General features: G+C 36.8%; 1 protein-coding gene across 1 annotated transcript in view; it reads left to right on the forward strand.

Annotated features, from left to right (window-relative positions):
• UBR5 (ubiquitin protein ligase E3 component n-recognin 5) overlaps positions 1-25,720 on the forward strand; it is a 90,788-nt gene that overhangs the window by 57,657 nt on the left and 7,411 nt on the right. Inside the window, exons 22-53 of the mRNA XM_059815611.1 lie at positions 2,875-3,001; positions 4,502-4,653; positions 5,051-5,146; positions 5,586-5,709; positions 6,036-6,133; positions 7,018-7,166; positions 7,602-7,693; positions 8,635-8,781; positions 8,877-8,995; positions 9,076-9,202; positions 9,303-9,432; positions 9,658-9,818; positions 10,366-10,605; positions 10,843-10,966; positions 11,696-11,807; positions 12,954-13,085; positions 14,000-14,257; positions 14,608-14,876; positions 17,054-17,265; positions 17,659-17,889; positions 19,761-19,834; positions 20,427-20,599; positions 20,699-20,812; positions 21,367-21,587; positions 22,242-22,362; positions 22,463-22,561; positions 22,836-23,079; positions 23,655-23,766; positions 24,296-24,440; positions 24,734-24,864; positions 25,102-25,162; positions 25,481-25,656. Coding sequence (XP_059671594.1) covers positions 2,875-3,001; positions 4,502-4,653; positions 5,051-5,146; positions 5,586-5,709; positions 6,036-6,133; positions 7,018-7,166; positions 7,602-7,693; positions 8,635-8,781; positions 8,877-8,995; positions 9,076-9,202; positions 9,303-9,432; positions 9,658-9,818; positions 10,366-10,605; positions 10,843-10,966; positions 11,696-11,807; positions 12,954-13,085; positions 14,000-14,257; positions 14,608-14,876; positions 17,054-17,265; positions 17,659-17,889; positions 19,761-19,834; positions 20,427-20,599; positions 20,699-20,812; positions 21,367-21,587; positions 22,242-22,362; positions 22,463-22,561; positions 22,836-23,079; positions 23,655-23,766; positions 24,296-24,440; positions 24,734-24,864; positions 25,102-25,162; positions 25,481-25,656 — 4,771 coding nt within the window. The remainder of the gene's footprint in view (positions 1-2,874; positions 3,002-4,501; positions 4,654-5,050; positions 5,147-5,585; positions 5,710-6,035; positions 6,134-7,017; positions 7,167-7,601; positions 7,694-8,634; positions 8,782-8,876; positions 8,996-9,075; positions 9,203-9,302; positions 9,433-9,657; positions 9,819-10,365; positions 10,606-10,842; positions 10,967-11,695; positions 11,808-12,953; positions 13,086-13,999; positions 14,258-14,607; positions 14,877-17,053; positions 17,266-17,658; positions 17,890-19,760; positions 19,835-20,426; positions 20,600-20,698; positions 20,813-21,366; positions 21,588-22,241; positions 22,363-22,462; positions 22,562-22,835; positions 23,080-23,654; positions 23,767-24,295; positions 24,441-24,733; positions 24,865-25,101; positions 25,163-25,480; positions 25,657-25,720) is intronic.

The raw sequence follows: 25,720 nt of genomic DNA on the forward strand, positions 1-25,720 counted from the left end.
ATTGGTAAAAACTTGTTTCAAAGTTCTGTGTGCTGTTAGATGTGGCAGAAATAGGTTCCAGTTCACCAAAGTGATGTTCAGTGGCATTAAACACAAGATGATGCTTTCCCCTCTCCTTGCCAAGCTGTTGCTGCCTTACTAAACACCTTCTAAATGTTGCAGCAAACAAGGCAAAAACAGCTTGCTCATTGTACAACCCTCCATCTTCAGTGTGTCGTCCATCCTGTGCACTGATTGAGGCAGGGGTCTTGTTGTGGGGTGGGGTGGGGGAACAAAGAACCCCAAAACAAAAAAACAAGCCAAAACAAACAAACAAAACCCAACTGTATAACTGAAGGTTGTTTTACTATAAGCACACAAGGAAGCTGAAATAAGGATGCATGGGCAAACTTAATCTGACTTTTCCGAATTTGAGTGCTTGTCTTTGCAACCTTGGCATTTTTTCAGTAACTTCATTTGGATGTAATTTAACTTTCTGAAAAATGAAAAACGTGAACCTGATAGACTTTTAACACCCCTCTGCCTCTCTCTTTCCCCTCACAAAAGTTGTTTTAAAAGGGGATTCATATCTTTAGTTTCAAATCACATTCACCTTCCACTGTAACTGTTAGTGATGGATATTAGGACAAGCTTATTTTCTGTGCATCATCTGGAGTGCAGTGGTGACTAATGTTACTGTCTGTAATTTATACAGCCATCTGTTAAACTGTAAAAGAATTTTGGTTTAGGAGTAAAGGCTTCAATTACAGACTCCAGATATGGTGTTCCTTAACAATTACAGAACATACTGCCCCTTCTAGCTAGTACCTGCCTTAGATCCTACTCTTTTCTTCATGTAGATTCCTCCTTAACTGCTGGAAAGGGATTATGGAGGGCAGGGATAAGCCTTTTTTGTTCTCAAATCCTGTGCCTAGTTTCGCCATAGCTCCTGCAGCGTTGGGTAAATGAATTGCAGGAAAAGTGGCTGCAGACCTGCAAAGCTGGGGGAAGGCTGCTCTGCTTCTCTGTGATTTCATATCTCCTCAGTCTTGCCAATAGAAAGGATCTTGGAAAAGACAGGTCCAAAAGAAACATCCAAAGCATGTGAAACCATTTAAGAGTTATACTAAATTTCAGATAACTTTACTGAACACCTACAAACTGAGTTTTTTATAGAGAATTGGGACAGATTTCGTTAGAGAACAGAACAGCAAATTACCGTTAGAGCCAGGGCATTTACAATTGATGGGTCTCCAAAAATGAATACTAACTTCCTGAGTGAAACAGCAAAAATTCAGTTATAGTTTACTATGGGACCAAGGATAGGTGAAATATCTCTATTGCAGAGAACGGTTGCATTGCTTTGTATTGCTTGAGGGATCACTCTCAAGAGCTGTGACCCCCTGTGTAAGGGGTCCAGAAGTACTATGTGATGGGTCATGAGTTAAGAGAACTAGTAGATCTTAGAAAGGAGTACAGCACAAATACAATGGCAATTCATTTACAACTACAGGTCAACTAGTATAGAACTAGGGGCACAAGAGTAGTATTGTGCTAAGGGCTTGATAGTCATCTGCTGTGGGTAGTAGGTGATTTTTGTCTAAGAAACCTGCACGTGCCTGAGAACAAGCAAAACCTAAGATATTTGCTGCTTCAAGTAGTGATGACTAGAAAGATCTAAAGAATAAACATACTATAAAAGCTGGACAAACACCATCGAATTACCTTATTCTGTGAACTCAAAGGTATTAATAATACATTCTTGTTTAAAAAAACAGAGGAGAAAAAAAAAAGGGGGGGGGGATTATCTAGGTCTTAATACTGTCGGTGGAGAAAATATGCATGCAGAGGATGGTGACTGTCAGTTTGAAAAGCTGTTAAATGGAAAGTGAGCACTAGCCATAGCAACTTTTGAGACACGTCCTGAAAGAATGATCAGAGTCACTGTAAGGAATTTTTTTTCTTTTTTCAGAAATACCTTTTCCTTCTAATTTGTACCAAAAATTGTCTTTCAGTCTGTTGAAAGGAAAATTGCCCCTGTCATGGCCTGTATCATGCTGAAAGTGGCTTTTCTTTCTGGATCCATGGCTGTAGTGATTCATAATCTGTGATGTAGTGGCTATGCAATCTTTAATTGCCAGTAGCTCCTAAAGAAGCAATGACTGTTAACTCTGTAAACCTTGTACAGCTGACCTTACTGCTTTATCTGTGTATTTATCTTGCAGATAAATAAATCTACATTAGGCCTTTGATTCAGGTGGCTGCTTCAAGTTGTACTGTAACTGTACAACTAGGCAATTTTTTACGTTCTGTATAGCACTTGGCATAATTCAGTCATTATGACTAGGAACTTTTGATGTTATGGTGCTTAGGGTTTTAGATGTTAGAAGAAATGCTCATTCTTTCTGATGAAAACTGGTTGATTGTGCTACCTTATTATACTCATAACACAGGTAGCTTTCCTAAGCATGCTCATAAGTAGAGTGTGTATCTTACAGGCCCGCAACTTTGCATTGTTGTTCATAGCTGCTCGTTGTGAAGTGTGAGGGTGTTTTTTTGGTTGTTACTACTTTTGAAGACTTGACTCAGCAAGTGTCTAGAATCAGTTATGTGATAGGTCCTTGTCTCTTGATGATACTGAAAGCTGAAAGCTCATTCTGGAATTTGGGTGCCTTGAATTTCCTTCCTTGATGGCCTTCTAGAAACCAAACCCAGTCAGAATCATAGTTAAGCTTGTCCAAAATAAAAAGTTGTATATGAACCTGCTCTGTCCCTCTAAATCTTGGGGGGGGGGGATGATGCAGGGAACATTTTATGCTTAGTGACATTTCATACCACTTCTTCATAATTCTCGCAAGTGAAATTTTGGCATTAACACTTTTCTTAATTTTCCAGAAGCAGAGCGCTCTGAAAGGAATACATTTGCTGAAAGGCTGTCAGCTGTGGAAGCTATTGCAAATGCAATCTCCGTTGTGTCAAGTAATGGACCAGGAAATCGGGCAGGATCATCAAGCAGCAGAAGGTAAACTGACTAACACTTTCTTCTTGTTTTCTGTATGCTCATTTCCGTATTAATTACCAATCTCTTATTAATTCTTTCCTTCTAGTTTAGTTTAAGAATGGGCTCTATTGCTACTTCAAAGTCAGATTTCACTTCTTCAAACACCAAACTAGAGCTCTAATTGTTTTTTGAAGGCTTTTCTGGTGCGAGAACTAATGGTGGGATATTTCTAAACTAATTCTGTTTTCTGGGGTTGAGGAATTGTCTTCTCAGTTGTAAAGTGGAAATGCTCCTCCTTGTGGGGAAAGGGAATTTGAGGACAATGTCTAGTGTTCTTTTTACCAAGGAGAATTAAATGTCATTGAAATACTATAATAGTGCCCAGGCTTGCTCTTTTAAGAGATTTTCTGAGGGAGGTGGTCACTTACGCAGAGAAATAATACTGAGATCAACATAACACCAGTGGGGAACAACTTAAGTTGATTCTTTTTGTCCTACACAATCATTGTTACCATGGGAGTCCTTTGTATCGAGGTGGCTCTAAAGGATAGGTTTCTGACCCTGACAGAATCCTAATTTCTGATGACCTTTATGTTCTTCCTCTTTCCGTGATGTTAACTGAGTGGTGCTCACATCAAGGGAATTTGACAATATCTGTACTGAGTTGTAGTCAGTTCAAAGCACTCTGGATAAGGGCATAGTACTTTTTTTTTTTTTTTATTAGCTCTTTAGTCAAAGCAATTGACCTGAAATGATGTCTTTATCCTTCCCAAGCTACAGTCCTCATCACCATGATCTTTTTGATATGGGAGATAAGACTAAGGGTTGAAGCTTCCCTCCCACATTCTGTAGGAGACATTATTCTTAAGAGGAAGTGCATTAAAAAAACACAAAACGACCTTTATGTTTGTACCTCTTTGTTTGTACCACACTGGGTTCTTTGGCTTTTACCTTATTGCTACCACCTTTCCCTCTAGTAAGATGATACAGAATTTCTTGAAATTGTTTACTGACTGTCCTCGGTGAAATAGTATTTTCATGTTAAGTAACTTTAAACAAATAACTCCTTTCAAAAAAAATTTTTTTCAAGTCCCATTTTTATTGTTTCATTAACCTCTTCTTGCAGTAAGATTTTAAAAAACAGCAGCAACAAGAGCAAATCCTTGCGCAAGCTTAACACCCCTGGCAACGAGCTTGGGCTAAAAGGAATGTCGAATAGTGGCAATAATGCCCATCAGCTGGTGCTCCCTGCAAGACGCAGTGCTGTGGTGACTAAGGGTGCATTCTGGGCTCAAATCTGTCTCGATACATTGCTGGCTGACTCTTCTTCCAAGGCCATTATATTCTGTTGCCACAAAATGGAATACAGGAATGAAAAATACCTCTTTGCTCATTCTTCTTTATGCTGAAGAAAAATGGAGATAAGATTTCAGTTTCCTTTTTCAGTGTGAAATTCTGCTTTAAAATGTTCTAATTATAAATGAAAATGAGATAGAATTTTTACCTTGTTTTTGTATTCAGTTTGAGATTAAGGGAAATGATGAGAAGATCCTTGAGAGCTGCTGGGTTGGGCAGACATGAAGCTGGTGCTTCATCAAGTGATCACCAGGACCCGGTTTCTCCACCAATAGCTCCTCCCAGCTGGGTTCCAGATCCTCCTGCAATGGATCCGGGTAAGTCTGCTCATGTATCACGTTAGACTATAGAACAAGAGTTTTAATAAAGGAACCGATGGCTTTTAAGATGAATCACTTAGGTATTTTAGTCTCACACTGAAATCTAATGTCATTGAGGTAGCAAGAGGTCATTGAGGTAGCTTTAAGAGTTTACTGAAGTTTTTACAGCCATTTTCAAATCCAGTACGTGTCTTTCTAACACTGGTGTCAAACTTCTGTGAAGTGTGTTTTGTGATGTTGAGTTACATTACAAATCTAGGAATGTGGCCGTTTGTAGGAAAGAGTACCAGTTAAATACAGAAAACCTGCAGTGTGTTAGACATTGCAGAAAGAACATGTTGTTAGGGAAGTTTTTATGTATTGATATACATCCTGCTGTTCTGTTTACTGAAAGATGGTGACATTGATTTTATCCTGGCCCCCGCTGTGGGATCTCTTACCACAGCAGCGACTGGCACCGGCCAAGGACCTAGCACCTCCACAATACCAGGTGAGGACATACTGCTTATCTGATTATGCTTTAGAAGGAAAATGATCTCAAAAGCTGTCTTTGCTTGTACAGACTTTCTGCATATGAAAATGCCTTTTATCAGATGAAGATTGGATTGAAGCAGAATTTTGCAAGTGTGCAGAAAGTAAATGAAGCACCACGCTGTGTTTTATGTAAAAAATATTTTTATCTGGGGAATGACAAATCTGTAAAATACGGTAATCAGTATGAAATTAGGATTACTGTCTGTATTTCAGAGTGTAATTTGGAACTGAAATTTACAGTACTTCAGTGAAATGTTGTTGAAACTGGCAAACCACTGAATAATCAAGCTACTGATTAATCACCCCAGTGAAAAGTCGAATTACTTGCTTTTAATAGGTAGTCATTTTTTGAGAAAAAAACGTTTCTCTGCAATTTTTTTTTTTTCTCATTACAGGTCCTTCTACCGAACCATCTGTAGTGGAATCAAAAGATCGGAAGGCAAACGCTCATTTCATACTGAAATTACTATGTGATAGTGTTGTTTTACAACCTTATCTTCGAGAATTGCTGTCAGCTAAGTAAGGATTTTCATATGAATTCTCACTATCCTTTGTTATATCACCTGAAATTTATTACATAGAACCTTTTTTAAAAGGTTATTTAAAGGTGTATTAATTAAAATGGAGAATGTTAGAATATTGGCTGTACTTGTGACCTGCCGTCCCTTAAAATTAGGTCTATTTCACAGAAGTAAAACAAATAAAAGAGTGCTTATTTGCTCAGTGGTTTTTCTGTTTGCACAAGATATTAGCAGTCTTAAGTTCTTATATATTTGTTTCCTACCTCTCCTGTTAAAACACACTGAAATTTTTTGTTATAACTTCTCTGTTGGCTTTTTCCCTAGGGATGCAAGAGGCATGACACCATTTATGTCGGCAGTTAGTGGCCGGGCGTATCCTGCTGCAATTACAATTCTAGAAACTGCACAGAAAATTGCTAAAGGTACACCAGTTTCAGTAATTATTAGTGTGTGGTTTCCTTCTGAAGTTTGGCATGTGTGCAGATTCATTATTAACAGTGCTTTTTTTTGTGTGAAATTACATGTGCTTGAGCAACTGGTGATGGTGATAAACACCTCTTTCCGAAACACTGTATATTGCTGCACGTTTTGGAGATCTTGCTATTATGGAGTATCTTCCTCTTTTGTAGTGTGTATATTACGATAGATTTCTATGAATACTATTGCATTTGTGTTCTTTATAGTCTTTTCAGCATTTCATTGCTTTACAAATATCAGTGGATTAAGGTACGATTTTTCAGTAGCACGAAGGTGTCACCTGGCACTTCTTTCTTTGAATTGGAAAAAACTGACATGATAAAGCAGTATGCCAAACTAGATCCTGTTCCTGAAAAGACTTCTATACAAACACATGTATTGTGACTCTTTTTCGATGTTGGTATTTAATTGTTTAAGAGAAATATGTGAAGTTGAATTTAAGGAGAAACTTAAGCAGATTAGAACTGTGGTGTGACAAGGTCTATAGGACTGTGTGTATTCCGTGTAAGAATATTGCCCATGAATTATTTTTAAATCCTTCAAAATGGTGATCCACTGAATTGATTAGAATATCAGTTAATTTAAAATTGGGGAAGAGTTGGTGGTTATATTTTTCAGTCAGGAATTTGCAGCAGCTTCTATAAGAAACAGCTGTAATGTGACAAGCAGAAAGCTTTCTCAAAAAACGGTGACAGAGACTTTATTCGAACTTCTAATTCTGTATGGGATTTTGTAATGGCAAACGTCTGTCAAGTATGGGTTCTGTTGGTGGGTTTGAGGGAGGGGGGATTGCGTTGTTTTTAACACTGATATTCTATTGTTCTTTTAGCTGAAGCAACTTCCAGTGAAAAAGAAGATGATGTGTTTATGGGAATGGTTTGTCCTTCTGGTACAAATCCAGATGACTCTCCTTTGTATGTTTTGTGTTGTAATGATACATGCAGTTTTACATGGACTGGTGCAGAACATATTAACCAAGTAAGGCTTTTTTTTTTTTTTTTTAAGTAAAAAGGAATGTGTTTCAACCACGTATTGTGTTAATCTACTAATCAATTTTTTAAATTACTAAAGTTGCATTGTTTTAATTACTGTAACTTTTAAGTCTGGTATAGTTATTGCCTCCACTAATTGCTTTGTACTCTCAAAGCTGGCTGTTGGTCAGAGTATGGTTGTTCATGGGTGTGGCTTTTCCCCTCTGGCTAGCTTTGGAAAAAATTTTTATGGAAACAGCTCTTTGAAAACACTGAATATTCTAACTAACAACAAAGTCTCACTTTCTAGAATTGACTTACTTCTAAGTGAAGGCATCAGTTTGAACAAGTGCAATTTTATTATAACCTGAAATGCTGTGAGATTGCAAGCACTGTAGGGAGAAAACTATGCATAGTATTTTTGCTAATTTTTTTTTTTTAGGATATATTTGAATGCCGAACGTGTGGCCTATTGGAATCTCTTTGTTGTTGCACAGAATGTGCAAGGGTCTGTCACAAAGGACATGACTGCAAGTAAGTATCGTGTTCTGTTTCTTACAGTTAAATCAATATTTTGTGGTTTCATTGGTTTACTGATAGTTAATAGGTTTTTTTCCTTGGTTGAAGTGTTCAGATATTAGAGAAGAGAAGATTAATAACATATTTAAAATATATTCTTCTCCTTCTGTTCTGTAAGATTTATTTTATGGGTCAGAATTGAAAGAGTAACTTGAAGCAGCCTTGTACTTTTCACTTGGTAGAATTTAGAGTAAATGACTAATTCTGTCACCCTCAAAGTGCTTAATATTCTAAGAATAATATATCTAAATAATACCGTGTTTTCATTTTGGGTGCTTCCAGGAGTTTTCTGAAGGCAATGAATCCTGATGACACATCATTCTTGTAAACTTTCAGAAATCTCTAAGGTCAACTGTAATAAAGGGAAAAGTGAACAAGCAGTCAAATGAACAGTCAAGATGTCTCTGATCAACCTGGCCAAAGCTTTGAAGCTGCAGATGTTTTGTGCCACTGTTACAGGGTGTAAATGTTACAGCATTAATATCCTAGCTATAATAAGCTAACAGATACAACTATAAAGATATTCTCAGCATTGCAACAATTACTGAGATTTTACTGTGTGTCGTGAGGATTTCCAACTTAACTTTCTTGGCTGGAGGCTATTTTGGGGAAAACTAAATGGTCTTTGGATGAGTTTTACTAAGGCACTATGAAAAACTCTGTAGTGAAACTGCCCTCTTAAAATGAGTGTAGGAAACAAGAATAGCAAATGTCAAGTGTTGCCACATATAAACTCTGCATTTCTCTTTTAAGTTAGGTTTTTGCATCTTGCTGCTATAATAAACAATAAACTCTAGCAGGAATCTTAATGTGTACACTAACATCCTCAGTCTGTGTAGGAAATATTTGGTATATTACTGAACAGTGTTGCAGCTCACCTTTTCTATTTCCTGTAGGCTCAAACGAACATCTCCAACAGCCTACTGTGATTGCTGGGAAAAGTGCAAGTGTAAAACACTAATAGCTGGACAAAAGTCTGCTCGGCTCGATCTCCTTTACCGCCTGCTTACCACCACAAATCTTGTTACCATGCCAAATAGCAGGCAAGTTCATATTTGCAATGAAGAGGGCAGAATAATTTTTATTATTTTTAAATATGTGGTATATCATATCTCCACTAACCAATTTTTCATTACAGGGGAGAACATCTGCTGCTGTTTTTAGTACAGACAGTTGCCAGGCAAACTGTGGAACACTGCCAGTATAGACCACCTAGAATTAGGGAAGATCGTAATCGTAAAACTGCAAATCCTGAAGGTAAGAGCTGTTTCAGTGAAATAAATGGCAAATTCCATATTTCAGTACCTCTTTCTTACACTGTTTTTTTGTCTCTTTAGATTCTGATATGCCTGATCATGATTTAGAACCTCCTCGTTTTGCCCAGCTTGCTTTGGAACGTGTTTTGCAGGACTGGAATGCATTGAAGTCCATGATCATGTTTGGCTCCCAGGAAAATAAAGACCCGTGTGTATTTACACATAGTTGTCAATGTAAAGTTTGATCTGATATTTGAGAACTGCTGACTTACATAAATTTTATTTCCTCTCTTTTTGTTTTTTCCAAGTCTTAGTGCAAGCAGTAGGATAGGTCATCTTCTGCCTGAAGAACAAGTTTACCTTAATCAGCAAAGTGGCACTATTCGCTTGGACTGTTTTACGCACTGCCTTATTGTCAAGTGCACAGCAGACATTCTGGTAAGCACCCTTAGCCATGTTTTACATAAATTTTCTGAATAACGTGAGATTGTAGCATATCTCAGGTGATACGCTTGGAGACTAATTTGAAAATAACTTCAAGTTAGTTACGGTTTTGTGAATTTATACTGTTATGACTGTCGTCTCCCTTTGAATCTTAATCTGTCTTGTTTCATGCTTCTAAATTACATACCATTCTTGGGTTGTAATGACTTGTTTCTACAGCTCTTAGATACTTTGCTGGGTACTCTGGTAAAGGAATTACAAAACAAGTATACGCCAGGACGTAGAGAAGAAGCTATTGCTGTTACAATGAGATTCCTGCGTTCTGTGGCAAGAGTGTTTGTCATTCTTAGTGTGGAAATGGCTTCCTCCAAAAAGAAAAAGTAAGTGGTGGGGGGGTGTGTGTGTGTTGGTTGTGGTGTTCTTGTTTTTTTTTTTAATTTAAATATTTATTCTCTTATTAAATCAATTGGTACAAATCAACAATAGGCAGAAACATATGAATTAATTTGCGGTCTGTAGGCAGCATTGTGTGGAAAGGTGCAAACCTCAAGATTGCACAACAGCTGCTGGTATGTCATGTACCTTTTTAATACAACACTTGTTAAACTTCCATGTTCATACTGAACCTTTGCTTAAAATGTTAGGATTTTTGGAAGTAGGGTTTTTTTAACATGTTAAAATTGCAATCTATGGTTGTTTGTCAGTAATAGATTTAGATATACAGCCTTAGTCTGGAATTACTGAATGATAGATGTTTTTAACTGACTTGAATAGCTGCGCATATTGTTACTATACACACACGAATGTATGTATCTGTTAAAGATAATTGTCTTGACTGTCTGAAAAAAAAAAAAATTGGTATCGCCATAAAGTTTTTTGGAAAAAAAGACATATTTGACCTTTATTTTTCCATATTTTTTTCCCTAGCAATTTTATTCCACAGCCAATTGGAAAATGTAAACGTGTATTCCAGGCATTATTGCCTTATGCTGTTGAAGAGTTGTGCAATGTAGCAGAATCTCTAATTATTCCAGTCAGGATGGGAATTGCACGTCCTACAGCACCCTTTACTCTTGCTAGCACTAGTATAGATGCCATGCAGGGAAGCGAAGAACTGTTTTCTGTGGAGCCTCTGCCACCCAGACCATCATCTGACCAGTCTAGCAGGTAAAATTCACTAAAGCTCACTATGCATTCTTCACAAAGACCTGTTAAAGGTGGTTTTGTTTTGGGTTTTTGTTAGCTTTTCATTAACAGAGGTACGGTGAGGCTTCTTGTTCTGGCCAAGCATTTTGGAAGTATTTTCCTACTGACAGATTTCTATAGTAATTTAGGTTCATAGTGATGTCCAGAGGTCCAAATCTACTTTTTCAGTTGTGGTTTGTTTTTATTTTTTTTTAAAAGTTCTAGTCAATCTCAGTCATCCTACATCATAAGGAATCCTCAGCAAAGACGAATCAGCCAGTCACAACCAGTTCGTGGCAGGGATGAAGAACAAGATGATATTGTTTCCGCAGATGTGGAAGAGGTCAGTTTTCTTTTTTTTTGTGGGTTATTTTTTTTTCTTCTCAGTATGGCACCTAATGCATTAGCATATGCTTCAATGTCTGAACCAGAAATCCATGCATCAAGACCTCCGATTTGCAAAAGATACTGGGTAGTACTTAATGAAGTCCTACTGTGCCATAAACATTTTGTTTTAGCAGAGCTTTGTAATCGTTTTGTATTCAACAATATTTAGTAATATCACAGTATATGAAGTGCCTTGCATTTGACAGATTTGCAATATGATTTAAAATACAAATAAATACATCTGTCATTTCCTTTATAGATTATAACTCCCTGTTAAAAACTAAGTCTTTCAGCACATGGTTGCTATTATGTAGGTTCTATTAGAGAACTAGAGGGTCTTTTACCAGGATAGTAGATCTTCAATATTCAGAAACTAGTTCTAAGTTTTATAGTCAGTTTTACCCTTCCAGCATTAAAATCTAATGTCCAAGACTATGTTTTATTTGTGGGCCTGATTTCCCCCCCCCCCCCCCCCCCCCCCGCCCCAACACTGTGGACTGTACAACCATGTACAACTACTCTGTCTGTAAGTATGTTTTCTGTTCACATCAATTCAATTGTGAGGTCATGTGGGTTTTTTTGTTTCTTAGTTTTTAAATCAAATGTTGCACCGAGTTTTTGAAAATACATAGATTATCTCTGATATGGAAAATATTCTAGCATAAAATTACAATGCTCTTTACAGGTTGAGGTGGTTGAGGGGGTTGCTGGTGAAGAAGACCATCATGATGAACAGGAAGAACATGGTGAAGAAAATGCTGAAGCAGAAGGACAGCATGATGAGCATGATGAAGATGGTATGTATAATCATGCATATTACTGCTTGAATGATCATCAAAAACAAAAGGCGTCTTTGGAGTCACCAATGATAATGATTTGAGAGACTTGCATGAGTAGAGAGAATCCAAGGGTTTCAGACTACACTTCTTAGAAAAGGAGATGAGTAAAATTATAGATAACTTGTAGTAGGCAAGGACATGAACATTTTTGGTTTTCTCTTTCTGCATGAGGAGAAAATACTAAGGTGCCAAAGGATTAAAAAAAAGTCACCCAAATGTTGTTATATGCTTGGTTAACAATATCTATTTTGTCTACTACTATAATAGTCTACTATATTTGCTACTGTAAAGTGTTGTTGACATAAACTTCTTGAAGAACTGAAAAAATAGCCTAGCTCTTGTATGGCTAATGATAGAATAGTGGTTATGGTAGACGTGTTCTCAAAAGGGTTTTGAATCATGGTGAGCTAGTTTTCAAATCAATCACAAAATATTAAATAACAGTTCAATATTTTGTAGAAAAATTAATCCGTTATGTATGAAAATTCTTGCCGTTAATATGATTTGTCTTGTATCATTTAGTTTGGGATTAGATGGCCCAAAGCTATGATTAAAAAAAAAATTATCTTCTCTTTCTGACTGTGCCTTGTGTTTCCAGTCAAGCCATTTACAGTACAGGAAATCTGTTTATTCACTTCCTGAGTATTCAGAACATTAATTCTCAAAACTTAAACTTGAATAGAACCTGTATTTTTTAATTACTTTTTTTTAATTTAAGTTTTCAGGTATTCCTTAGATACTCATTTGAAACAGCATATGGTTAATTGTCCTAATACATGTGCATGAAAAGTTGTGGAGTCTTTTTGCTTGAGTGACTAATTCTGAATCCTTAAAGTCTTAATTTTTGGTATGTGCGTTGAATGTATATGTGCAGTATGGAGTGAGAGGGCCAGGGGTTACTAATTGCTGGAAAATAAGAAAATACGCTCCACGTATTGCTGCATGTTTGCACTGTTTTTATGACCTTTCCCTGCATAGCTATTAACTTCTGCTGTAGTAAGAGGCTCTGGGTTTTGTTTAATGTGTCTTACATGAGTCACTACAGTCATTCTATTTTTTTCTCTTTCTAAACATGAGATGTTTTTATATTTTTTTTTTTTATAGGTAGTGATATGGAGTTGGATTTGCTAGCTGCTGCTGAAACAGAAAGTGACAGTGAGAGTAACCACAGTAATCAGGACAATGCTAGTGGGCGCAGAAGTGTTGTCACTGCAGCTACTGCTGGGTCAGAAGCAGGTACGCCACATCATCTTGTGTTTAATCTAGCTGTTTAAATTTAGATGTTAGGAGTTGTACAGGAAAAAGAAATGTGTTAGTGATTGAATATGGCTTTAACAAGGGCAGAACTGGCTTTACCTGAAAAATACTATTCTTTGCCTTTGGATCTGGACTGCATCCAGCATTCCAGAGGTATACTGGAGAAATTATTTACTTCACAACTAGATTGGACAGAGTGAGAATTACCTGATTGTGACATTTTAACAAATACCTTTGCCTTGTAATTTTATTTTCCCTTTCTTCATTTTTTTTCTCTTCACCCAGCTTCTTCCCTCCCACCTCTACCTTCCCCACGTTTCCTGTTTTTCCTTTGCTTTTCCTTTGCCTATAATTGTAAGGTACTATGTAGACTTTTTGGACAAGGAGATACACTAAGATGTGGCCTGTCTTTTTTGCTCTTATGAAGCTTCTGCATGTGTTAGCCAGAGCTTACCTGGCAGTCTTGTGAAATGAAATGAAATGTTTTAACTCATTTTTAGTGTAGAAGTTAGATATGGTTTAAAACAAAACGCAAAACCTGACCAATCATGTTAAGGCTTTTTGAAAGCAACTGCTCTACTGTCCAGTTTGGAAGCATAATTTTTAGAATTCATTGCCTGGGGGCAGAATCAGTGAAGAATATTTAAATCAAATTATTTCTTAATTTATCTTTTGAAATGTAAGTAATCTTACTGCTTTTTCATGAAACCTATGGAAAATTAGCAGTATGTTATGAGGATAATTTATTAAAGATTTTCAGTAATGGTACATGAACCTTTTTAGTACATATAGTTTCTTCTTATGGAAAAAGTTTACAACACTGACATGATATATGTGTATGAGGACAGATGTGCAGTTGTTCGTTACTGTTTGTTGCTTATTTTCCTCAACAGGAGCTAGCAGTGTTCCAGCATTTTTTTCTGAAGATGACTCTCAGTCAAATGATTCCAGTGACTCTGATAGCAGCAGCAGTCAGAGTGATGACATAGAGCAGGAGACCTTCATGCTTGATGAGCCTCTGGAACGAACCACAAATAGCTCACATGCCAATGGTGCTGCCCAAGCTCCCCGTTCCATGCAATGGGCTGTACGTAATACCCAAAACCAGAGGACTACCAGCACTGCTCCTTCTAGTACCTCAGCCCCAGCAGGCAAGTCTGAGTATGCATGAATGTCAGTTAACTCTGGCTTTGTTCCTTCCTCTGTTCTTGTTTGTTCTTTTAAGGTTGAGATCTTATCTATTTGTCTTAGAATGACAGTGCTGACCTATCTTGACTGTTCCAGTTCTGGTTTTGAATTTACCAAAAAAGGAAGGAGATGTTGTAGTTCTTAAGATATGAATATGCTTACTGTAGCTAGTAATTTTTTGCTAGTTACAGTTGTCATGTCAGTAATATTTACAAGTTTATTTCTAGAAATGTTCATGATATCAGTCAATACAGAAAATACATAGCAAAGGTCAAATAAATTCATTAATGTCATTATCTTCTTTTACGTTTAGCAAGTTCAGCAGGCTTGATTTACATTGATCCATCAAACCTACGTCGGAGCGGTACCATCAGTACAAGTGCTGCAGCAGCAGCTGCAGCACTTGAAGCCAGCAATGCAAGCAGCTATTTAACATCTGCAAGCAGTTTAGCAAGAGCATATAGTATTGTGATACGGCAGATATCTGATCTGATGGGTCTGATTCCCAAGTACAATCATTTAGTATACTCCCAGATCCCAGCTGCAGTGAAGCTGACTTATCAAGATGCAGTTAACTTGCAGGTAAGAACATCCAAATCTCTGTAGAGAAACATAATTTCAATACAGTTGGGGTTTTTTAGGTAAAATCATAGAATTGTTGAGGTTGAAAGTGACCTCTGAAGATTGTCTAGTCCAAATTTCATGCAGGGTCAACAGGAGAAGGCTGCTCAGGACTGTGTCCAGTTAGCTTTTGAATATATCCAGGGATGGAGTCTCTACAACTGCTCTGGGCAACCTGTAAAGTGTTTGACATCTCTCATAGTAAAGAGTCTTTTTCTTGAGTTCAAATGGACTTTCCAAGTATTTCAATTTGTGCCTATTGCCTCTTGTCTTTTCACTGGATATCACTGAGTAGAGTCTGGCTCTGTATACTTTATACCTTTTTATCAGGTATTTATACACACTGATAAGATCCTCCTGAGTTTGTTTCTTGAGTCTAAACTGTCCCAGCTCTCTCAGCCTTTCCTTATATGAGAGATAGTGTAGGCTGAAGTAGCTGTAGTTACTAATTTCATTAAATTGTTCATATTTCATATGCATACATTCTTTCAAAAAAGGAATTTCAGCTGATTTTTGTTTTCCCCCCAACTAAGTCTGACTGATATTTAATTAATAGTTAAGTCAGGATTGACTGCTTTGGAGATATTAGTGATCTCTACTAGAGATCTTTTGCCCTATTCTTTTTGACATGAACTATTGAGTCTATAAAAGAAGAAGGTAATGGCCAAATAATTAAATGAGATAAAAGATTTGTACATGTAAATGCACTGTTCGCTGTCCCTTCTTTGAGGGATATGATCATCCTTTCCCTGTTATGTGCATATTTTTTGGTACAGTGCTCTTGACTATCAGTTTTTGAAAGTACATGTAAGTACATGTTTTGAAAGTACATTAAAGGGAAAACTGGTATCTGGCATGTATAGAAAGAAGTTTCAGAGACTGACAACACAGGAGGAACTTCACTGTGTTCAGAAAGTATGTAATCAACTTGCATGTGGGCATAGTATATAGAGTGTAATCATCTGTACTGAATTTAGTTCAAAAATCAACTGTCAGAATAATACCACTGCTTTGGGGAGTCCAAGAAATCAAGTGATGCTGTTTTCTGTTAGTAGTACTGTGTGCTGGGATGTGAAAAACACATGACAATATATTTACTTGTAATTGAGCCACAAACTGTTTGTATGGCTCTGTTTTCACAGTGCAGTAGAAGAAAAAGGGTTCTGATTTCAGAGAGGAACATTACAAAGATATTCTGGGACCAAACACTGAGAGAAATATACAGGGAAAGAAATAAGAGAACATAGTTCTGTTATGAGGGGGCTAAAATCTGTTTCTGTTCAGGATATTCTTGGTGGGAAAATATTATTTCTGCTGAGTAGAGATGTTTTGCAAAGGTTACCTTCTTGCCAGAGGAGTGCACAGGAGAGCTGTCCAGCTGAGGTAGCAAGAGATTTGTATTAGCATGTGAAAGCTTGACAGTGGAGGTTTCGTTTGGATACAAAAACGGGGTTGAGACAGCATTTTGTTTAGTAGATACAAGAACATTTGAAGTGTGAGGGATGTTTCTGAAGACCAGAATGTAGAGGAATGAAGAAAGCAGACTGATAAAAAAAGAACAGGTCAATGGAGTTAGCAAATGGCAAGAAAAGCAGGCTCCAGAGACAGTTTTGGGAACCCGTAAAGAAAAGACTGGACCAGGAGGAGAGCTTTGTATGGAGGCATAGTTCTCTATGCAGGTCTTAACTTTGTCATCTTTACTGAGTAAGTTGGAAGGGGTGAAGAATGGTGAAAGATCTGGCAAGTGAATGCCATAGCAGTTTGAGGGCTGTTAAAGCTACTAGAAAGTCAGGAATTGGACCAGAATCCTCAAGATGTGCGCACCTGGGAGATGCTGAGTGGTCATAAGGTGAGAAGTAGAAAAGATGCCCTAAAGGAAGAGAGGGATGGTGAGAATGCTCTACAGACACCAAGGTATTAAGTGATGAGAGCTGCATACCACTACAGTAAATCAGCAGTCTCAATAGAGCTTTCAGAAACTGTTCATTGGTCATTCTTGAATGTGGTTTTACAGCCTCTTTGTTTGTAGGAAATCAGGTGTAACTGTAAAAGCCATGGTGGAGGCTTACCTTGAGATTGCATTCTCATCGTCTAGTTCTCTGTTGTTTGCAAAACTCATTAAATCTCATTTTCTATAGAATTACGTAGAAGAAAAGCTTATTCCTACTTGGAATTGGATGGTTAGTATCATGGACTCTACCGAAGCTCAGCTGCGTTATGGTTCTGCATTAGCATCTGCTGGTGATCCTGGGCATCCAAATCATCCTCTCCATGCTTCTCAGAACTCAGCCAGAAGAGAAAGGATGACAGCTCGTGAGGAAGCTAGCTTAAGAACACTGGAGGGAAGAAGGTATGAAAATAGTTTGATTACTGCATGCAATATGAATTGCCAGTTTTACAGTCAAAGCTTCTTGTTCACGTGACATTTTAGGAATCTAACTTTGTAATGCAGCAGTGTAGTTACAGTTACTGTTTTGATTTAAGTTGGCTTCCTGTGTTGTTGGTACTACTTGGTTTATTCTGGCATACTGGATTCATCTTGAGTATTAACTGTTTATAATATACTGCACCTGAGCTGCTTATAGTAAAGCATAAAACTATGTTACTCTTATTATCACACTGTTTTTGTGGGATTTTTTTTTGAGTTTTTACATCCATATTTCAAATATAGAGACTAATATGTAAAGGATGCATTCTGCTGTGATGCCTAATCTCTCTGTATTAAATCCTTTTCTTTCACTAGACGCGCTACTTTGCTCAGTGCTCGTCAGGGAATGATGTCAGCACGTGGTGATTTCCTGAACTATGCACTGTCTTTGATGCGTTCTCACAATGATGAGCACTCAGATGTTCTTCCTGTTCTAGATGTCTGTTCGCTAAAGCATGTAGCATATGTTTTTCAAGCCCTTATTTATTGGATTAAAGCAATGAATCAACAGACAACATTGGATACTCCTCAGCTGGAACGAAAAAGGTATTGAGGCTGATTCATAGAAACAAAAAACTTTTGCAAAAGTGGCATATGCCCTTTTGTTTGTCATTGGCCTTGCTATTCAGCAACTCATATAAATACATACATATATCTGTATATCTGTGTGTGTAGTCACATGCATATTATAAAAAGAATATATATAATGGTATATAATGTACGTATATTTGATTGATAAGCCTGTTGCAGTATCCTGTTCAAATCTTTTTATGCTGACTGTGGTAAAAGGTTTTCTTATCACTGAACTTGAGTTTGATTTTTAACTCCACGGCAGTGCCTCTAAAAGATGTACTCAGAACAATTTCTCAGCTGAAAAATGCAATTTGCTCCTCACGTTTAACATGATAACAACTTATTTAGAATTCTGTCAAACATGTTAAGAATGGCATGGGAGAAAAAGTCAAAGTCAGGTATGATGCAATTAGTAGTTCTGTTTTGCATTTGGTTATGGATATTTGAGACTTACCTGATGATTTAAAGCACAGTAGGGAAATTAATAGCTGAAAATGTCCTTAAGTTGAAAATCCATGCTACTTCAACTATAGCATTTTACAAGGTGCATTTATTACTTCTTAAAACATGGTAAGATTTTTTTTTTTTTAGAAATGTTCTTTGATTTGAAATGGAGATTAATGATCATAGAAATGTCCACGTGTTGGTAGCCTACACCATCTGTTCCCATTTCTTACTAAGTTTTGAGGTTAATGTACCTGAACAGTTGTAGTCAACAGTTAAATAAATGCAAATCTTTGCCCCTTCCTGCCCCTAATTTTCAATATCGCAGGTTGAACTTAACTTTTTCTTTTTTATCTATGAATTTAGTAACTGTAAAATATGAGGTATCGATATTTAGATATTGGACTGCTGCTTTAGCTCCAATGTTATGTTCAATGTATCTTGGTAATGTAAGGCTTTTATGACCTCAAAATGTATACCAGAGGATGTTGTTGTCAACAGTAGTTTCCTCACAAGTAGGGATGATTTAATACAGTAACTGATTAAGGTTTTGTGCTGGCTGACTTGAGCAGTTAGAGCTGTGGCTTTAAGCCTTTTACAGGCAATAACATACTTCTGGAATCTGCTTTGTCCCCAAAAATTCACATATTGAAATCTGTCAAATAACTGTTCATCAAAGAATTGCAAAATTCCCATGAAATGCTTATAAAACTATGAAGGCCTAGACCTTTTCAATTAAAGGTGAGTGGTTCAAATTGAAAGTCACTTGCTTCTGTTAGATGACATTTTAATAGCCTGTATGAAACAAAATTTTATCGGTCTTCATCTAGTTTCAAAACATATTTCACAATGCACAAACTGCATACTAATACTAACGGAATACTAATAAAAGTTCTTGATCCTTTTTATAATACAGTGAAATCCATTTCTTTTAATATGCAGCTTGCAGACTTAACCTTCTGAAATGTGATCAGTGACATTATTTTTATAGGACTAAGCATATTCTACACCAGTAAATTTTAGAATAGTATTCGCTTACATATTTCTTCCACTAATGCAGGGTTCCTAGGTTTTTTTATATTGACATAGTCTTTAAAAACAAGCATACCCATCACTGTCTGAAGCTGTAACTTTTTAGATCAAACTTGGTAGGTGGCCAAATGGCTATAAGGGTAACTGTGAGTAATGTGGTGAGTGAGTATGTAATGAGAAGTACTCTATAGTACTTTGATTTTTAGAGTGTGTTTGTTCTTGTTATGTATAGCTCTCAAGTATACTTACTGATTATACTCTTGCTTTTATTGATTGCTATAGATGTAAATGTTTTGCCTAATGTTTTCTTCAGGAGGATTGACTCTTGACTCTTCTTTTTCTTTTTCTTTTTTTTTTTTTTTTTTTAGAACTCGGGAACTTTTGGAACTGGGTCTTGATAATGAAGATTCAGAACATGAAAATGATGATGACACCAATCAAAGTTAGTATACAGAAACACTTCTATAGTATGCCAAAATGCAACACTTTTTTAGTGTTTTTTTCCCCTTTAGCTGGCTGAGACTTTGAATAAATTTTGCTACTTGTATATATTACATTCAAGGTGGGGTTTAGTAAGATTTTCTAACCATTGTTACTTTAACAAATTTCTTCTGCCATTGCCTGTTGTCATTTTGGGGCCCTCTTTTTGTCTCCTTTCTCTCTAAACTGCAGAGTTTGTGCCCTTACTTATCATTCTACACAATAACAGAATTTAAAATTTGAATTGGAGTTAAACTGATTTTTTTGATCTGATGAAACTGCTGCTGAAAATGGTAGAATATATACTCTATACTAAGTACATATAGTGTAGGAGTGCATGTTCAGTAAAGTTAGTTACAGGAAAAAGAGTAAAAGTGATGACTAAGCAACTTAATAAAAATATGGATTTGTGGAAGACTGCTGAAGAAGTATTAAATTTGCAGAGATGCTCTTCCAGTCAGATAGCTAAGAGGGAAATGTATTAATTTTTGGTATTTTAAATCCTTTGCTTTTATAACTGTGAAAATTGAATTGAAATCTTCTCTGATATTTAGGTGCTACACTCAACGACAAAGATGATGATTCCCTCCCAGCAGAGACTGGCCAAAACCATCCATTTTTCAGACGATCAGACTCTATGACGTTCCTTGGCTGCATTCCACCCAATCCTTTTGAGGTTCCTCTGGCAGAGGCCATCCCCCTGGCAGACCAGCCCCATCTATTACAGGTGACATCAGAGATGGTGTTCTGGAAGAAAACTGCAGTTTGCTTTTTCATTTCTAACTGAAGTATATTATTTACCCAGAATGCTTTTGTTAATTTTCAGCCAAATGCTCGCAAAGAAGATCTGTTTGGCCGACCAAGTCAGGGTCTGTATTCATCTTCTGCCAACAGTGGGAAATGCTTAATGGAAGTTACAGTGGATAGAAACTGCCTTGAGGTAGATTTAAAGGTTTTATTATTTTAAACAATAGGGTAATTTAAGCTAGTACCTTCATTCCTTAAAAAGACACTTTAATGTTTTCAGAGAGAATTTTATGTAGCTTTCAGAATAATTTAAAAGCCCAGTAAGTGTGAAAACTTGGACTTTTTATGAAAGTATGCTTAATTTTTTTTTTAATGTAGGAACTTTTATGATTACTGATTTATGGCAGATTTCAGGCAAAAGTTTTAAAGGCTGCAGTACAATCCCGAGTTAACTTTGAAATGCCAATTATATAATTAATTGTGATAAAAAGAATTAAATCTCCTTATAGCCCAGTAGATTAGACTTGCCTACAAACTGAGCATTAAATGGCAAGCGTATGAAATGCAAACATAAAGCGGGAAAATGGTTTTTCGTATTTGTTAACATTATTGAGGTTATTGTGTTTTAACAGGTCAATTACAGTGCTTACTTTTGTGTGGTTTAAAAATTTTATGCATATATATACCCTGAAAAAGCCTTCTAGATTGCTTTGAAAGTGCAATTAAATTTTACTTCTCCTTGTTTAGGTTCTTCCAACTAAAATGTCTTATGCAGCCAACTTAAAAAATGTTATGAGCATGCAAAATCGACAAAAGAAGGAAGGGGAGGAACAAAACGTGCCTACAGAAGAATCTGAGAGTTCAAAGCCAGGGCCATCAGCTCATGATCTTGCAGCACAACTGAAAAGCAGCTTGTTGGCAGAGATAGGATTGACAGAAAGTGAAGGGCCACCTCTCACATCTTTCAGGTAGTTTGAGTTAAAAACTACTCTATGAAATATTACCAAACTGATAACAGAATATTTTGGACTTTGAAAAATCTTTTTAAATTAAAATGGGTAGCTTACTTCAGTTTGAATTTGTAGTTTGTGGTTGATAGCCTTTAAAATGAGCAGTTGAACAGTCTTCAAAGAGGTCTGTGCAAACTGTACTAAAAGTCCTTTACTACCCAGCTTCCTGCTGCAGACCTATTATGTCCTGGGTAGCCGAGTTTGAAAACTGGAATTGACAGCTTGCCATCTGTGTCTGGTGATACTGACCACACTTCATGCAGTTAGGGATTGAACTGCCCTCACTTTGAACCTTTTTTAAAACCTTTTTTGAAACCTTTTTTAAAAAAGGTTAAGGTTTTGATTGAAAGGACACCAGTAACAGTGAATTCCATATAGCGGTGAAGTTACATGCTTTGAGAGTAATTTCTCTTTGGAAGCAAGACTTGTGTTTCAGCTGAAACTAAGCAGCTTCATGTGCATTTGTCCACAAACTTACTGTACTGTGTTGTTGTTTATCAGAAATAGCGAACTTACTTGAAGGCAGAGGGTAAGAAAAAGCAGAAGCACACAAAATGAGTCTGAAATTTAACTTGATTTGCCCTGTCTGTCATTTTTTTTTCCTTCCATCAGGCCACAGTGCAGCTTCATGGGCATGGTTATATCTCATGACATGTTGCTGGGACGTTGGCGCCTTTCTTTAGAGTTGTTCGGTAGAGTATTCATGGAAGATGTTGGAGCAGAGCCCGGATCGGTATGTATTTCCCAGTGTAAGGACAATTCCTCTTACAACTAAATTGTGAACCTCCCTCATTATTATGATTTTGGTTTTTGTTTTTTTGTTTTATTTTAAGATCTTGACTGAATTAGGTGGCTTTGAAGTAAAGGAATCAAAATTCCGCAGGGAGATGGAAAAGCTTAGAAACCAGCAATCCAGGGATTTAACGTTGGAGGTAAAAAATGTTAGTTTATCTTCTGAATTTGTTTTCATTTAAAGCCGAATTATTGCACATTGCAGTAACTTGATAGAAGTTGCATTTCAGAGTCTGCAAGCAGGTGTCTTAAACCTTACTTTGTGAGCCGTGTTGCAATTACTCTGTAGTCTTTCACAGTCTAATTGGTATTTTCTGAGTCTGTGCAGAAGTGTCCAGAAACTTCTTGTGAAGCTGAAATTCTCTTGGTATGATGATTGGTAAAGAAAAGAAGACTTTTTTGTGTTTTTACTAGGTTGATCGAGACAGAGATCTTCTAATTCAGCAGACCATGAGGCAGCTCAACAATCATTTTGGTCGCAGGTGTGCAACCACTCCGATGGCTGTACACCGAGTAAAAGTCACTTTTAAAGATGAGCCAGGAGAAGGCAGCGGTGTAGCACGAAGCTTTTATACTGCTATTGCACAGGCTTTTCTGTCAAACGAGAAACTGCCAAATCTAGATTGTATTCAAAACGCCAACAAGGGTACCCATACAAGTAAGTGATGCACAGCAGTTAATCTACAGATAACATTCATAAAAGTCTTGGATGCTTTTTTACATTGAAATACTTGGCATTGTCTCAGATTGTCAGCTCAGCACAAGAACTGTGAAAATTGTGCATGTTGCTTCTGTGAGGCAAGGAAATGGCTTTTTTTCTGCTTTCAGAAACAGGAAGCTCTTGGTTTTTATTGAAACAAAGAGTCTGCTTTAGATGCTCTCAGCTTTTTTGAGCATCTGTCTCTCCAGTAGGTAGTAATTGTCAAGATCTTAGATAGTAAAAACTTATACCTTTTAACATGACTGCTCCGTTTGGCTTGTTACAAATACATTTTAATGTTTTTGAAAGTATATATAAACTCTTGAAGTATTTTGGCATTGTAAGTTAGTACAAACACTTCAGGTTCCTTTCTTAAGTTTGGCTGAATCCCAGTCACTACTTCAAGTGAAGTGGTTCTGTCTCATTGATGTCTTTCAAGCTGTCTTCCAAAACTGTGTCCTCCTTATACTGACGCTTACGTAGGAGAGAAAAGTATCAAGATGTTTAAGCTTAAGAGGTTTTTTCCCCTTCAGGTCTGATGCAGAGATTGCGAAATAGGGGAGAGAGAGATCGGGAAAGGGAGCGAGAGAGAGAAATGCGGAGAAGTAGTGGCTTACGAGCTGGTTCTCGGAGAGATAGGGATAGGTAAGTGATATATTTTTAATTTCTTGGAGATAATTTGTCAAATAGAATAATTGCCTTGGCTATCTTCAGGAAAGATACTTCCTCCAATGAAACGTGTCTGTCTTTTTTCATTTTTAAGAGCAATTTGCAGGGTAATTTCTTGAAATTCAGTATATACTTTAATTCTTTAAAGAACAATTATGCTTACTTTAGCATTGATAGATTATGTCTCAACCATATGCCATCAATCTGTCCTGCTAAAACAATACCAAAAAGTTGTGTGCTAGAATAAAATTGTGAGGTGGTTTAGAAACAACATTGCCGTTGGCGGCATGTCTGACTGCTGTATCCAAAATAGTAGTAGTATTAAAATCTCGGGTTCATTTTGATTCTCTGTTTCTGAATCGTTCTCTCCAAGCAGCTATGAGCAACACTACTATTCCAGCATAAAAGCTAATGCTATTTTGAATCTGTGTGCAAATGATATTGTTCCAGGGGATTTTTGTGTATTTCCTCTGAAATGAATACCAACTGCTCTCATTTTCTTAAGGGACTTTAGAAGACAACTTTCCATTGACACACGGCCTTTTAGACCGGCATCAGAAGGAAATCCTAGCGATGACCCTGACCCTCTTCCAGCACACAGACAAGCCCTTGGAGAAAGGCTCTACCCTCGGGTGCAAGCAATGCAACCAGTAAGACTTTATCTAATACACTTAATGATATGTTGTTCTTGTCATCTTTGAATTTAAAAATTAATTTCCTGGTCCATTATGGTTTAGCATGACTGAAAATATTTGAACATGTAGGGCTGTTTTTATATTCTTTGGCATTTTCTTAAGATTTTGTTTCTGTGATTTGTCATTTAGCTTAGGAGGTATCTGGTAATGCATTCTATATTTAAAATACTAAAACTTTCATAAAACCATATTTGAAAATGAGAGAACTGGAGGAGAATAGTAAGACATATATCATTCCTTATCCCCAGGCATTTGCAAGTAAAATCACAGGAATGTTGTTGGAATTGTCCCCTGCTCAGCTGCTTCTGTTACTAGCTAGTGAAGATTCCCTTAGAGCAAGAGTTGATGAAGCAATGGAACTCATTATTGCACATGGCAGGTAAAGTATCAAGGATTTAGATAAGAAATGAAAATTGATTTTGTGGCCAAAGCACTTGTACTGTGCTGCATCTAACTCTGATACATGAAGCTTATTCCTTGCTTTGTTCTAGGCATTTTTCTTTGGTAAGTGTCTCGTTGACTTTGGTTTAATCTAATCTGTCTGGTTTCAGAATATGACAATTCCTTATTGTGAAATGAAATCTGCCTTTTTTTTCCCCCCCCGCCCCGTGTCAAGGGAGAATGGTGCTGACAGTATATTGGATCTTGGACTGCTAGACTCTTCAGATAAAGTGCAGGTAATGAACTGTTGCACAAATTAAGTTTCTTAAGATCCAGTCGTATCAGTTAATTTTAAAAACTTAAGCAACTGGAGCCTTCCTTTATCATGTAAGACAAAGTTTTGTTTAATTATCTTGTGGAGTTATCTTTTTTTTTTTTTCCTTTCCTTTGAAAAGATTAAGCAGTAATTACTCAAAAGTATAAAATGTTACCATTAGGAAATATTGTGGAAATTCTTAACCAAAGGAACTTGAATCTTTGGGTCTAGTAGCTTGTTGATATGTGTCAGTAACTAGAAGTAAGTTTGTTAATTGCTATTCTGACTTTCGAAACAGGAAAATAGAAAGCGACATGGTTCCAGCCGCAGCGTAGTAGATATGGAATTAGATGATACAGATGATGGGGATGATAATGCACCACTTTTCTACCAGCCTGGAAAACGAGGTTTTTATACACCAAGACCTGGTAAAAACACAGAAGCAAGGCTGAATTGTTTCAGAAACATTGGCAGGTATGCTACTATTAACTTTCTAGTCTGAAAAAATGTGAAAGACTAATATACAAAATACCAGGGA

Source organism: Gavia stellata, chromosome 3 (genome assembly GCF_030936135.1).
Source record: "Gavia stellata isolate bGavSte3 chromosome 3, bGavSte3.hap2, whole genome shotgun sequence".
Taxonomy (NCBI): Eukaryota; Metazoa; Chordata; class Aves; order Gaviiformes; family Gaviidae; genus Gavia; species Gavia stellata.